This window comes from Lissotriton vulgaris, chromosome 11 (assembly GCF_964263255.1).
Source record: "Lissotriton vulgaris chromosome 11, aLisVul1.2, whole genome shotgun sequence".
In the NCBI taxonomy this organism is placed as follows: Eukaryota; Metazoa; Chordata; class Amphibia; order Caudata; family Salamandridae; genus Lissotriton; species Lissotriton vulgaris.
The window spans coordinates 595,034,420-595,048,019 of NC_141699.1; the positions used below are offsets into that span (position 1 = coordinate 595,034,420).

Below are 13,600 nucleotides of genomic sequence, written 5' to 3' on the forward strand. Positions count from 1 at the left end.
GACTTCCCGGGGGACCCTCCCATTGTCGTTGGCTGGCCGGGTTGCCGTCCTCAAAATGGTGACACTGCCAAGGCTTTTGTATTATTTGGGGATGTTACAGTTTGGATACCGGCAGGATTATTTGCCCAACTTAAGACAATGGCCTCGGGATTCCTATGGGGGACTGGTAGAAGAAGAGTAGCACTTAACATTCTCATGAGGCCAAGATCAGAGGGAGGTTTGGCCGTGTCTGACTTTGAGACCTTTTGCTTGGCGGAACAATTGCAGTGGCTTACAAAGTGGGTGGCAGGATAACTTAGGGGGACGGAAGCTCAAGGAGATGACATCCGAACTTACAACTACTGTCTCGAGTAATACTACAGCTCCCCATGCGAGATCACACTATCCCCTCCGAATAGGGGGATAGGAGTTTGAAAAGAGCACCAATCAAATGCCCTTATGCCCCAAAAATCCCATTGACTATGTGTGAGACACTGCCCCATGGAGGAAACTGGAGTAGATTGGAGGCCTGGGGGAGCTGGGAATATCCACAATAGGGGATTTGTATGAAGAAAGCACTATGATCCGATTGAATTATCTTCGGGAGAGGTACGACCTGCCAGGCGCAGATTTCTTATTAGATTCTGCCCTCACGGCGCCCATACGGAAGCACAGGGGGGGTGGGGGGTTCACAGAGCTGGAGACGTCAGCAGGGTGCCAGTATGTAGTGACAGCAGCAGGTACCTTTAAGGTGGTCACATGCCTCTATAGACGCATAACACACAAAACACTTTTGCCCCTGACCGGGTTGCCTCAAAAGTGGGAGGCGTATCTTGGGGAGGCCATAGAAAAAAAAAGCATGGGGAGAGCTAGTGGAAAGAGCATGGAAGAGTAAATGCTAGGTTCCAGTTAGTACAATTCTATGCCTTGCACAGAGCGCATCTTACTCCGGGTAAGATCAATAAATACTTTGCCACGCAAACAGCTGCTTGCCCGCGTTGTAATAAGGAAGGAGCAGAGTTCCTACTTAAGTTCTGGGATTGTCTGATGCAGAGAAACTTTTGGGAAGGGGTAACCACATTATTGGCTGGGTGACCAATAGAGAGATAGAAGCCTCACTGGGACATTGCTTACTGCATTGGTTTCCCCACACAGCCAAGAATAAGGTAACAAACACGTTTTTGGAATTGGGATTGTTCTAGGCTAAAAGAGACATCCCTATGGACTGGAAAGCGAGGGGGTCCTAGTATACCAAGATGGTAGAAAGAATTTGTTAAATGGGCAGAATGCGATGGGACAGTCAGAATGCAAATGGCAAAAAGAACGGGGAGTGAGAAGGCGTTGGAAACAGCCACGGTATGGGTAGCATTAGTTGACCTGCTAAAGAACCCAGATGATGAGAGAGATAAAGATCTAGTAGAGGAGACCTCTGAAGAGGAAGGCTGAATTCCATACCCTAAACTGAGACATATGTTGAAAATTAGTGCAAACAACTTGAGGCAACTGCCCCTCCACCAATAGTCTAGAAATACAGTATTGGAATGGGGGCTAGCGGAGCCCAAATTAGGACAACCTGGATAAAGAAGGATGTGAGTCTGTTTGCACGTGACATGACTGGGGTGGTGTGATGGGTGGGTGATAGAATAGTGATTACATGGACCAACCGAAGTGAACTTTATGGACCAAAGAAGAGTATTGTATCATTAATATATGGGGGGGGCGGAGGGATGGGGGGCCTGGACCACTGATATGATATCTCAAACTGACTCTATGAGGAATAGAAGTTTACTGGACGAAATTCCTGACTACATGTAAATGTATCTAAAGTCTAATGTTGGAAGCTTGTGTAAAACTCAATAAAGTTTGTTTACAAAAAAATTATGTGTTTTAACAGTGTCACAAAGCAACTCTCCTCTTTATTGAAGTGTATCGTGCTCCATTTATTTAATTGCCGACCACCCCATTTACCCGAGTTGGACCTGTCCTATAGCTTTTCTCTAGGACGGAACAGCCCCACCCCTCCAGGGGTGGAGCAATGAGAGGATCTTTCTTATGGCAGCGTAAAGGCATTGTGAATGTGCTTTGTGGCTCCTGTTGCTGCTTGCATTTTTTGGGCTTTCCGTACCCCCATTGGCCTTTGATGTCCCGCGAATGGTTCTTATCAGTGTTTCGAACTGGCCAACCCTCGGGATCCATTCCGAGTATCTATGCGAACACTTTCACAAGGTCGGTGCAGATTATTGCAGCATTCGTCCCTCCCAAGTGGCTGCATGCCCCTTCTCTGTTTCCTGCGCATGTTTGCCATGTGTTCATCAGTGTGTGACCCCCCCAAAGCTAATTTTACAATATTCCACAGCAGCACATATTTCAAAAAAGCACTATGACGCAGTCAACAGCGAACACGTTGTAGCATTTTTTTATTTACTTAAAACATGTCTAAAAACACCTTTGCCAATAATTGGTATTTACTTGTTGCAGGATTCTATATCTTGGTTATAGAAGCTTGCTTTGTTGACAGTTCTGCTTTTGCAGTTTTATATAGTGCAAACTTGACCAAGGTAATTGGTATGCTTGAACACTGGTTACATTACACATGCTCACATATATTTTTTTAAAGCATGGAGAGTTTAAGTGCTTTACCCAGAATCACAGACTATTGAGCCCGATGCCGAGACTTGAACCTATTTTGCCAGCATTTTATTTCATTCTTTTGCTTCCTTGGCCATTCTTTACACAAACATTACCTGTTGCACAGCTGTTGTCGTGAGAACCGCCATCTTTGCATTGTGCTTTATGGTGGCCATTTTGCATTCCTAGTCTGCCCATACTGTGAGTCTCTGCCAGGCTCTGCTCCTCTTAAATGCTAAAGACCGCCTTTGCAACAGCCCTATGAGCTATAGTTGTTTTTCCATTTACTGACACATTGACATGAGTCTCATTAGGAGTTGTCAGTTAACAGCGCAGATTGTACATGCCTGTCCTTCCACCTGGCCTGTGACATCAAGAACAGTAATAATTGAAAGCAGGCAACCTTTCATAGGTAATTTCCAACACTTTTAGTGTAATTGGACACTACCTCTGTCTATTCGCCTGCGTCATCCAAAATGAGTTAATTGAGGGAAGCAAGATAATATCCTGCATGTCTAAACACTTATAAGGTCCAAAAGGTGAGACCTATTGGATGTCCCAATGCTTGTTTTTTTCATTGTCATTTCATCTTTAATCACCAGAGTGACATCCTCAGGATGAAAAGTTTAGCCGCCCAGTTATTAAATCGATTTAGATCAGTGTCAAAGTCCACCTAACGGACTACTTTCCCTGCCATTGCATTCTAATTAATAAAGAAAAGATTTGCACACTATGCCTGCCAAAGGACAGCCACAAGCCGGCCCTTTCAGCCCAAACTGGCCTAGCGAAGCTTGTCGGGCAAAGCCAGACGTTAAATAGGCCAGACCAACCCTGCAGGTATTGGAACAGATGGAACTGGAAAGTACACTTGACGAACAGCTCACATGTGCCCTTTTTTTATACAAACGTAGGTCTGCTCCTTAACTAGCACACATTACACCAAACCAAGCATGCAAAACCTGTAAAGAAATAACTTTTTTTTTTTAACCAAAAATGTCTGACACACATGACCCTGTATAAAGTGTAAACAGCTTTGCACAGCATTGTACCTTATACCAAAAACACCACACTTTGCTGCTCTTTGAGCATACTTTTTGGCTTTAAAACATATCGTAGACTAAGCACATATACCAGGTATTTGACAAGCTCTGTGTTCAGTTCATGCCAGAACTGTTTAGAGCAGTGCCAGGGAGACTGCAGCAAATTCTTTCAGCCGGTATACACGTAAGGAACCATGGCTCTGGTTTTTACATGACTTCGCCTACACACTAACATAGACCACAGTGAAAGGGATCAAGACGGCAGATTTCCCCACGTGTACTCATGTTTTCTAGTAGATTGTTTCTTCCATGTTTTGCCTTTAACCTACCCTTTAGATTCCAGAGGCAGGAATAAAGCGTATACCAAAATACCTAAAAATTCAGGGTCTTTTCTGTGTAGTTCAACCCGAGTTGTAAATCAGTGTTCGAGGCATGTGAGTTGTAGATCACGTGCTTTGCATAGCCTGCCATCTAGTGTTGGGTCCGGATGTTTGCACTTTGCTTTTGTTCAAGGAAGTCATTTCCAGTCATGAGGTAGGTGACTCCTCCTTTCGGTGATAGTGTGCATGGGTATCGAGTCCATTGTTAGGTTGTATTTTTCCGCCATCGGGTTACGATGTGAATTGATGCGCTCCAGTTTGGCACCGTTTCTTGGGTTCCCATTAACGCGCAATCCACTACCCTCAATGGTATTGTCTCTCAATTACATTTCCCATTCTCCGCGTATCGTCCCGACTCAAAGACCTTCAATCGGAAAAAAACTCGTGGAGGGCCGTTGGGCCAACCCGTGCTGGGCTCACCAGCAGTTGATGGAACGGACTCCAAGCTATGTCCAGGGTGTCGCGCCAAGTTTCCGCGCACAGACTTTCACAAAGTGTTCAACCTCTCTTTATCCCTGTAACACGACAAGAAAGACTGAGACACGTGCCGATCGTTTCGATCAAAGAAGACACTTCGTGACCATCGGGCTTGACGTCATGAGATACAACATCAGGGCTGCTCCGTACCGGACATCTTCGGCGAAGATTCTAATTGAGAAGAACTACACGCTCAAGGAGCCCAGGAACCACAACACATCTCTGTGTCCGAAGCCAACTCTGACATGGATGAAGAGGAGCAAGTTACACCGGGTCAGCGTACCGTGAGCATAGAAGCCTCCTTGCCCAACAACACAAGACCAAAAAGGCTCCGGTTCTTCCTCTGCCTATGGGCCAAGGTCGGCACTGAGAAAAAGTTCAGTGCGCCCGGCGCTGAAACATAAAGAAAAGCTTACGGGCTTGAGTCGGCCCCATGTTGGTGCCGAGCTGAAATCTTTCGTTAAAACTGAAGCATGTTGTGTTCACTATTCCACTGTTAACGAAGAGCAAATCTTCAGAGCCGAAGGGTTCGGAGCCAAAACTTTTGACGCTGAAAACGGTGACCAGAGACATAAAGACTCCACCGGAAGAGCCTTGGTCTGACGTTCCACCTTAGGGTCCAAAACAGAAAGAGCTTGTTATACACCCACTGGACATATCTATGACAAATTGCCTGAAAAAAGGAAAATGGGCCTACAGGAGGATTACCACATTCCACTGAATAGAAAAAATTTGGGTACTAACCCTTCAACACCTTACATTCCACCTCCCTCGCCCACTGATCCAAACTTACTCATCACACCCATAAATTCACCACCATGACTATCGCCTAACCCACAGGATGAAGGGGGTGGGGATGAGAAAAGGCCACAGGATACTGACCCATGAGATGACTACGACACTGACCCAAACATGAATAATTATCCTGATTTATATCCGTCTAGACCCTCACCACCCGACGACAATATAGGATACATTGAGTTACTTAATAGGGCTTCTCAGTATCATGGGGTGGAGCTACATAAGGCTTTAGAAGAAGATTTCCTATTCGAGACCCTAAGTTCCTCTCAAAGAGCTACTCCTACACTGTCAATTGTTAAAAGGATGTTGAAGCACGCAGATGAGGTCTTTAAAGATCCTGTGAGGGCAAGAATCATCACATCTAGGGTGGAGAAAAAATATAAACCTGCCCCTACTGACCCGCCTACATCAAGGGTCAGCTGCCCTTAGAATCTCTTGTGGTTTCCAAAGCTCGGAATGGCGCTAACTCACAGACCACAGGTTAGGCCCCTCCTCCTGATAAGGGGTCCAAGTTAATTGATGCGACCGGCAAAAGTTGCGTCACAAGCAGCCCGTCATTGGTGCATTGCTAATGCTCAGGCTTTGAAAGCTCGGTATGATAGGGCTCATTATGATGAGTTCGAAAAGCTCATGCAATTTCTACCTGATGAGCATAAATCTAAAGATAATGATCTTATCCAGGTGGGAAAACTAATCACCAATACCTCCATCAGGTGCGCCCTAGACGCAGCAGACACAGCAAACTTGTAAACTTGTAAACTTGAGTATTTATCGAACGCGAATTGTTGCCCGAAGGCGTCCAAGCGCTGAGATACCCATGACCTACTGAAAGACAGAGGGGGGAACAGCGGTTAGTAGGCGGATTTGACAGCAGCCACGCAGTAAACACCAGCGTACTGCTACGTAGGCATGCTTGGTTGAGAATCTCAGGATTCAAACCTGAGGTGCCAGCCTCTATTCTCAACCAACCATTTCAGTTCAAGGTGCTCCCATTCGGAGTAATTATCGCACCCAGGGTTTTCACCAAATGCCTGGCAGTAGTCGCAGCTCATCTATGAAGACAACACCTTCACATCTTCCTATACTTAGACATGTGGCTCATAAAATCCAGCTCGCAACAGAGCTGTCTACGTCACACTCACAAAACAGTAGAGTTGCTCCACAAACTTGGATTCACAGTAAATCTGTCCAAGTCCCATCTCCAACCTTCCAACACACAGGTGTATCTGAGAGCCATGATAGATAGACAAAAAGCTCTGGCCTACCCTAATCCGATGAGAATCCGCAACATGCAGACTCATTACCAGCTCGAGTGTTCATGCAGTTGCTAGGGGTGATGGCATCTTGCATCCTAATAGTCCTTTACGCAAGACTTCAAATGCGTCTCCTCCAGGAGTGCTTAACACGTTAATGGAACCAGGCTCAGGGTCTATCATCAGATCTAGTGTTGGTAGACAGCCGTACCCATCGCTCTCTACAGTAGTGAAATACACAAAACCTTTCAAAAGGGCGGCCCTTCATCGACCCGGTTCCACAGTTATTGCTAAAAGCAGATGCTTCGCTCACTGGTTGGGGAGCTCATATCCTAACACATACAATTCAGGGCATGTGGAGCCTGCAGCAAAAGCAGATCCACATAAGCCATCTAAAGCTGCTAGCAATTTTTTTCAAGCACTGAAAGTGTCTCAAGTTCATCTAGTAAGCAAAGCTATCCAGATTCATACAGACAACATGACAGCAATGTACTACATACTAAATCAGGGGGGACACACTCTCTCCAGCTGCCACAACTAGCACAGACCATCTCGAGAAGGGCTATACATTACAAACTGTATCTTCTCGCAGAACACCTTCCAGGAGTAAACCATCAGATTGCAGATCTGCTCAGTAGTCAAAGACAACAGAGCCACGAATGGAACTCCACCCTCATGTTCTCTTCCCATTATTTCAAATGTGGGGCTTTCCAGACATAGATCTGTTCGCCACAAACCTGAACGCAAAACGCCCAAACTTTGCATCCAGGTATCCACACCAATTGTCCAGAGGCAATGCAATATGAATGAATTGTTCAGGGATATTTGCCTATGCTTTTCCACCTCTTCCACTCATTCCATTCAGAGGTTCGGACGCTCAGACAGGCGTTCCTGACACTAATCCTAGTTGCTCCCAAATGGGCCCGTCAACCATGGTTCACAACCCTGTTGGAGCTCTCAGTAGTTCCTCACCAAAAACGACATCTCACTACCAATCTCCTCACTCAGAGCCATGGAGAGATGAGACATCCAGATCCCAGTCATCTCAACCTTGCGATCTGGCACCTGAAATCTTAGTGTTTGGCTACCTTAATCTTCCGCCAGACTGCATGAACATTATCAAGAAGGCTAGACGTCCTGACACACGAGCATGCTATGCAGCAAAGTGGAAGCGGTTTGTGACATACTGTAATAATAATCAAATCAACCCACTTGATGCTTCAGTTCAAAACATAATTTGCTATCTATTACATCTGCAGCGTTGCAATTTAGCATGCACGTCCATACGCTTACATCTTGCTGCAATCGCTGCATACCTACAGAACAGACAACATCTGTCTTTCTCCAAAGTGCCTGTCATTAAAGCATTTACGGAGCGACTTAAAATAATCATTCCGCCAAGACTTCCACCTATTCCAGTGTGGAATCTCAACATTGTCCTCACCAGACTAATGGGTTCACCTTTTGAGCCATTGCATAGTTGTGAACTATAAATCCTCACTTGGAAGGTAGCTTTCCTCATAGCTATCACATCACTGAGGAGAGTAGATGAGCTTCAGGCACTAACCATAGAAGAACCATTTTTACAAATAGACCACAACAAAGTGGTTCTTTGGACCAACCATAAATTCCTACCTAAGGTCATTTCTGACTTTCATATCAACCAATCTGTTGTGTTGCCTGTGTTCTTCCGTCAGCCAGATTCTGTGGCAGAACGTGCTGTACACACCTTAGATGTGAAAAGAGCACTACTTTACTATATAGAAAGGACAACACCTTTCCGTAAGACAAAACAACCAATTGTGGCTTTCGCTCCACCACATAAAGGCAAACCTATATCAAAATCGGGTAGTGCAAATTGAATAGCAAAACGAACATTGACAATTCCCTCCTAGAGCATACTCTGCACACAAACTAGGAGCTTCTATGACATTCTTAGGAAATATACCTATAGATGACATCTGCAAAGCTGCAACATGGTCTACACCTCACACATTCACAAAACACTATTGTGTAGATTTGTTAGCAAGACAGCAAGCTAGTGTGGGCCAAGCAGTTTATATACACTATTTCAGACAGCTGCAACACTTACAGGTTAGCCACCGCTTTGGGAGATAGCTGCTGTATAATCTATACAAAGCATGTGATCTATAGCTCACATGTCTTGAACAGAAAATGCTACTTACCTAGTATGCATCTGTTCTTGGCATGTAGAGCTGTAGATTAACAGGCGCCAAGCCGCCTTCCTGGGTACCTATACCTGTTGCAGTAACATCTTTCTTAGATACATATATACATGGACATCTCTTAATACTCTTACTAACTCCATTATCACCCTCTGCGGCAAACAATCTAATAATGGAGTTGATGCCCATGCGCACTATCACCGAAAGGTGGAGTCACCTTCCTTGTGACTGGAAAAGACTTCTTCGAACAAAACAAAGGTGCAAACATCCTGACCCAACACTAGATGACAGGCTTTGCGAAGCATGTGAATCTACAGCTCTACATGCCAAGAACAGATGCATACTGGGTAAGTAGCATTTTCCTTCCCATATAACCATAATTTGATATAGTTTATTTATTGCCAGGCTTCACTATAGCTTCAGTTTTAAGCCTGCTGTTTACTTCTTGAGCATCATTTATAAAAGAAGGAGTGTGCTAAAAAAGGAGGAAGAGAGAGGGGGAAAAATGATTTCCAAGGGAGAAAGTAGGAACGTGCAAGAGTGAGAGAAAAAGGCAGGGAGAGTCTGGTAGTGGATTAAAGAGGTAGGAGGTGGATTCAAGACTATGCAGCCTCGAAGTTTGGTTTGCTAACATTTAATAGCACCATCCACAGGCTTGTGAGTAGATAGTTGGGCACTACTACTCATTATTTTACAAATTAAGCACTCTAGCTTAAACACTACTTCAATCTCTGAGATTTTTTGCTCCGCATCAGTATGAAGCACATTGATCAACCTCAACAGGATAGTTTAGCCGGCAGTATGCTCCTAGTTGTCAGTAGAGCCCATAGTCGCTGGATCTCTTTTTTTTCTCTTTGCAGTGCCTCTGTTATTAAAGAAATCCTCTAGCAGTTTTTTAGGTCTCGCCGGAAACAGCGTATGCATTGTTGCTTGCAAAACATTTTGTTTACTTACAGGAGACTTCGAGCCCACTTATTGGTTATCATTTGTTGGTTTAATTGCCCGTCTTATTTGCTGGCTCCTGTTAGTTCAAACAAAGAAAAACCAAAGGTGGTGATGGACGTTGACAATACAAACACTCACCCCCAGTCAACTGATCTGGATTTAATCCATCACCGTTCTTTAGCTCACTCCGCCACCCCAGTTCAGACATGGCCATATGCTAATCAGGCTTACCCTGTGCCACATGGGAACAGTCCAGCCCGAACTGCCAAGCCATGTCTTCCCTGGACCGGAATCAAGCTTCCCAGGACCGGTTTCTGGCATTACAGCCGTCTTCAGCCGGGCTTGCTTGACTCCAGTGGCAAAGTGAGCAAGGGACTCACGTCTGAGCATACCCTGCCAACTTAGGGGGAACAAAAAAAAAAACAAAGGTGGTGATGGACGGAGCGTTGACAATACAAACACTCACCCCCAGTCAACTGATCTGGGTTTAATCCATCACCGTTCTTTAGCTCACTCCGCCACCCCAGTTCAGACATGGCCATATGCAAATCAGTCTGACCCTGTGCCTCATGGGAACAGTCCAGCCCGAACTGCCAAGCCATGTCTTCCCTGGACCGGGCTTGCTTGACTCCAGTGGCAAAGTGAGCAAGGGACTCATACCCTGCCAACTTAGGGCGAACAAAGAAAAAGCAAAGGTTAGTTCAGCGCATACTGGCTTCACTTTCATCCTGTCCCCTTCTACTCTTTGAAACAGCATAACCACGTCACAATAGGTTATTAGCATCACTTTTAACAGTGATTTCTAAATACATCCATAGCTTTGCACTTTTGCTATAAAGTAATCACTCATTTTCGTTTTAATTAAGTGTTTTTCGGTACATGTTTCATGATTTGTAGGCTGTCTTGGGCTTGATTAAAAGGTTTTATGTAAAAAAGAACACTGTGTTTGAAAAAGGTTTATATTTGCACGATTACAGGTTGAATAGATTATTCTGGATTGAAAATAATATTATATTGTAAGGCCCTTTTTTCTTGTTTGGCCACTTCTATTGTGCTCCCTCACATAGCTTAATGTGTGCATTGTATTAATGATTACCATACTATACAAAGACATACCATCACACCATAGTATACAGTGACAAGTCTTACCATACCACATAGTGGCATGTCATACTATCTTATACAGTGACCGGTCATACTATACCCTACTATACAATGACCGACCATACCATGCTATACTTACTATACAGTGAAAGGCCATACCATAATACCATACCATATTATACAGTGACAAGCCATACCATAAGACAGGGCATACCATACCATACTATATAATTACAAGTCATACCATTCTATATAGTGACAGACCATGCCATACATAATTAGTGACAGACCATGCCATACCATATTATGTAACGACAGTCGATACCATACCATACCATACGAACAGTGAAAGGCCAGACCATACCATACTATTCAATGATAGGTCATGCCATACCATACTGTATAATACAATGACAGGACGTACCTTACTATACAAGAACATGCAATACCATACTGTACAATGAAAGGCCATAACATACTATACAATGACGGGCCGTACCATACGACAGGCCACACCATACCATACTATACTATGCATTGATAGGCCATAGCATTTTATAAAATGACAGGCCATACTGTACCATATTATACAAAGACAGATGATACCATTCCATATTGTACAATGACAGGCCATACCATACTATACAATGACAAACCATACCATACAATGAAAAAATGATCATGCAATCATATTATGAATTCTATCTAATATATGTTACAGTATGATACAGTATAATCATTTCGCACAAAGGTTGTGCATCATGACTAAAAACATTGACCAAGCTAATATGTAGATCTTACATAGGCAAGACCTATTGGCTTTGCCAATGCTTGTTTTGTCGCTAATGATGTTGCTTCACCTTGTATGGACACCAGTCTTCACCTGTCTGCACTTCCTCGAATGTTATGTTCTGCACTGCCCTTCACTCATAAAGGGCAGGCCACTGTGGAACCATTCAGAGACATGAGGCTACCCAGCAAGCTTGGGTTCCTGTTCGCCCCGCCACTATCCCCACCCCCATTTTAATTCTATTCATTGCAAATAAGATGTCTATCTTACTTCCTCATGTCTGTTGCTGTCCCTGTGAGTCTCACGTTTGCTATGGACATGTGTACATATGCATTGCAGCTCTCTGGCACTATGTGAGAAACTTGCACTGCTATGTGGGCTACTACTACTCTTTGATGAAATCTTGCACTACTGGGGGGAGCGAGGGAGGGTGTGTGTGTGTGTGTGTCTCTGCATGTGTGTGTTTCTCCAAGGAATACTTAGTTTTTTTGCTGTAACTGTTTAGTGCATGAGTAGAAAGGCTGCTACTCTGGCTCTCTTCACCTATTTTGTGTGAGGGAAATTTAAGATGCTGAGCTATTCCTGTTTAGTGTGAACAAAGCTTACATCTTTCTTATGCCTTTGATGTGTCTGTTGTGTGTATGGAGATTGAGGGACAGCTGAGGTAATGCAGTCCTGCCAGCTGCTTGCACTAGTATGGTTTTTACTGTAGCAGTATGTGTGTGTGCGTGTGTCTGTGTGTGTGTGTTGGAAGATGGTGCTGATGAGTTGCATATGTATTGTATGTGTGGTAGGTGCCTTGCTGACTACCCATGGTGTACCTGTTCTGTGTTAAGGAGACTGCTTGCTGCATCTGTTCTGTGTCTTAGACTTTTACTGTTTCGGCCCTTGCTTTGCTTGCATTTCTTCTGAGTGGGGACGGGGAGGGACTGTGTGTGTGTGTGTGTGTGTGGGAAGTAGATTATAACTGTTCTGGGTGTGTCAGCTGGGTTGAGTACTGTACATGTGGAATGGGTGCATCTTGCCCAACTCTTGATCTTTCTACTACATGCCCTGTATGTACTAGGGAACCTTTCACTGCTGCTGTACCCGTAGTAGTACTTGTGATGCTGCTGCCAATGCTTATTTTGCGTCTATGTGTTAAGGAAATTCGAGCTAATGTACTGCATATATTTCTTGCTGCATGGGTGGGTCCCTACACCTGCGCTTAATAACTTGTGTCATTTTCTGGTTGTAGGAGTTGGTGTCCATAGGCCTCGGAGATGGGCGGAAAGGAGATATGACAGTCCTTGGCCATCTAAAGCACAAGCTGGTCTGCTCTCCAGACTTTGAGTCCTTGCTAGCACACAAGCACAGATAGGAAATTCAGTGTGCTTCCTGATGGCACACATGGCACATCACGTCGCCTGTACTGAAAGTAGGAGCAAAGTAGGCTGCTCTCATCAGAAAGAGAGGTGGACAAAGTGGATGGATGCTCATCTCAAATTGGCATGCAGATTGGCCCTCCCAATGTATGGACCTGTATGTAACATATGTATATACTAATCGGTATGAAGCGGGAATTGTACAGAATAAATTTCTCCAGCATTATCAAGAGTTTGAGTTTTGGTTTAATATGTATTGTCTAAAACTGCATCTTGGACAAAGTTCTCTCTAACTCTATGGGCAAACATTATGCAGATTGCTGCATGTTTTTCTTTAGGGGGTGCTCATTCGGCCCTCAGAATGCTCTGAAGCTGCGGAATCCTCATGTAAGGGATGCAGTCCTATCTGTACCCTGAGCACAGATGGTCCTTATAGGTTCATAAAGATATTTCTAGGGGGAGGGTACTGCCAGTAGAGTGGCAAAGCATTTGAGGAATAACCAGGCACAGGTAATAGTTCAGCAAGAGTCCTATAAGCTTCAGTATGGTGGTTAAGAAAACTAAGAACATTGTGCGGTTGGTGGATTAGGAATAGAAGTGACCAGTGGCTGGCACAAGGAAAAGGGAATATTTCTTTTTGTATAATCTACTTT

At 44.3% G+C, this 13,600-nt stretch overlaps 1 protein-coding gene across 2 annotated transcripts in view; it reads left to right on the forward strand.

Annotated features, from left to right (window-relative positions):
- POLR3D (RNA polymerase III subunit D) overlaps window positions 1–13,173 on the forward strand; it is a 335,392-nt gene extending 322,219 nt beyond the window's left edge. For both annotated transcript variants that reach the window (XM_086943691.1, XM_086943690.1), the window contains exon 9: window positions 12,821–13,173. In XM_086943691.1, coding sequence (XP_086799817.1) covers window positions 12,821–12,943 — 123 coding nt within the window. In that variant the 3' untranslated portion in view covers window positions 12,944–13,173. The remainder of the gene's footprint in view (window positions 1–12,820) is intronic.
- Window positions 13,174–13,600: the final 427 nt, after the last annotated feature.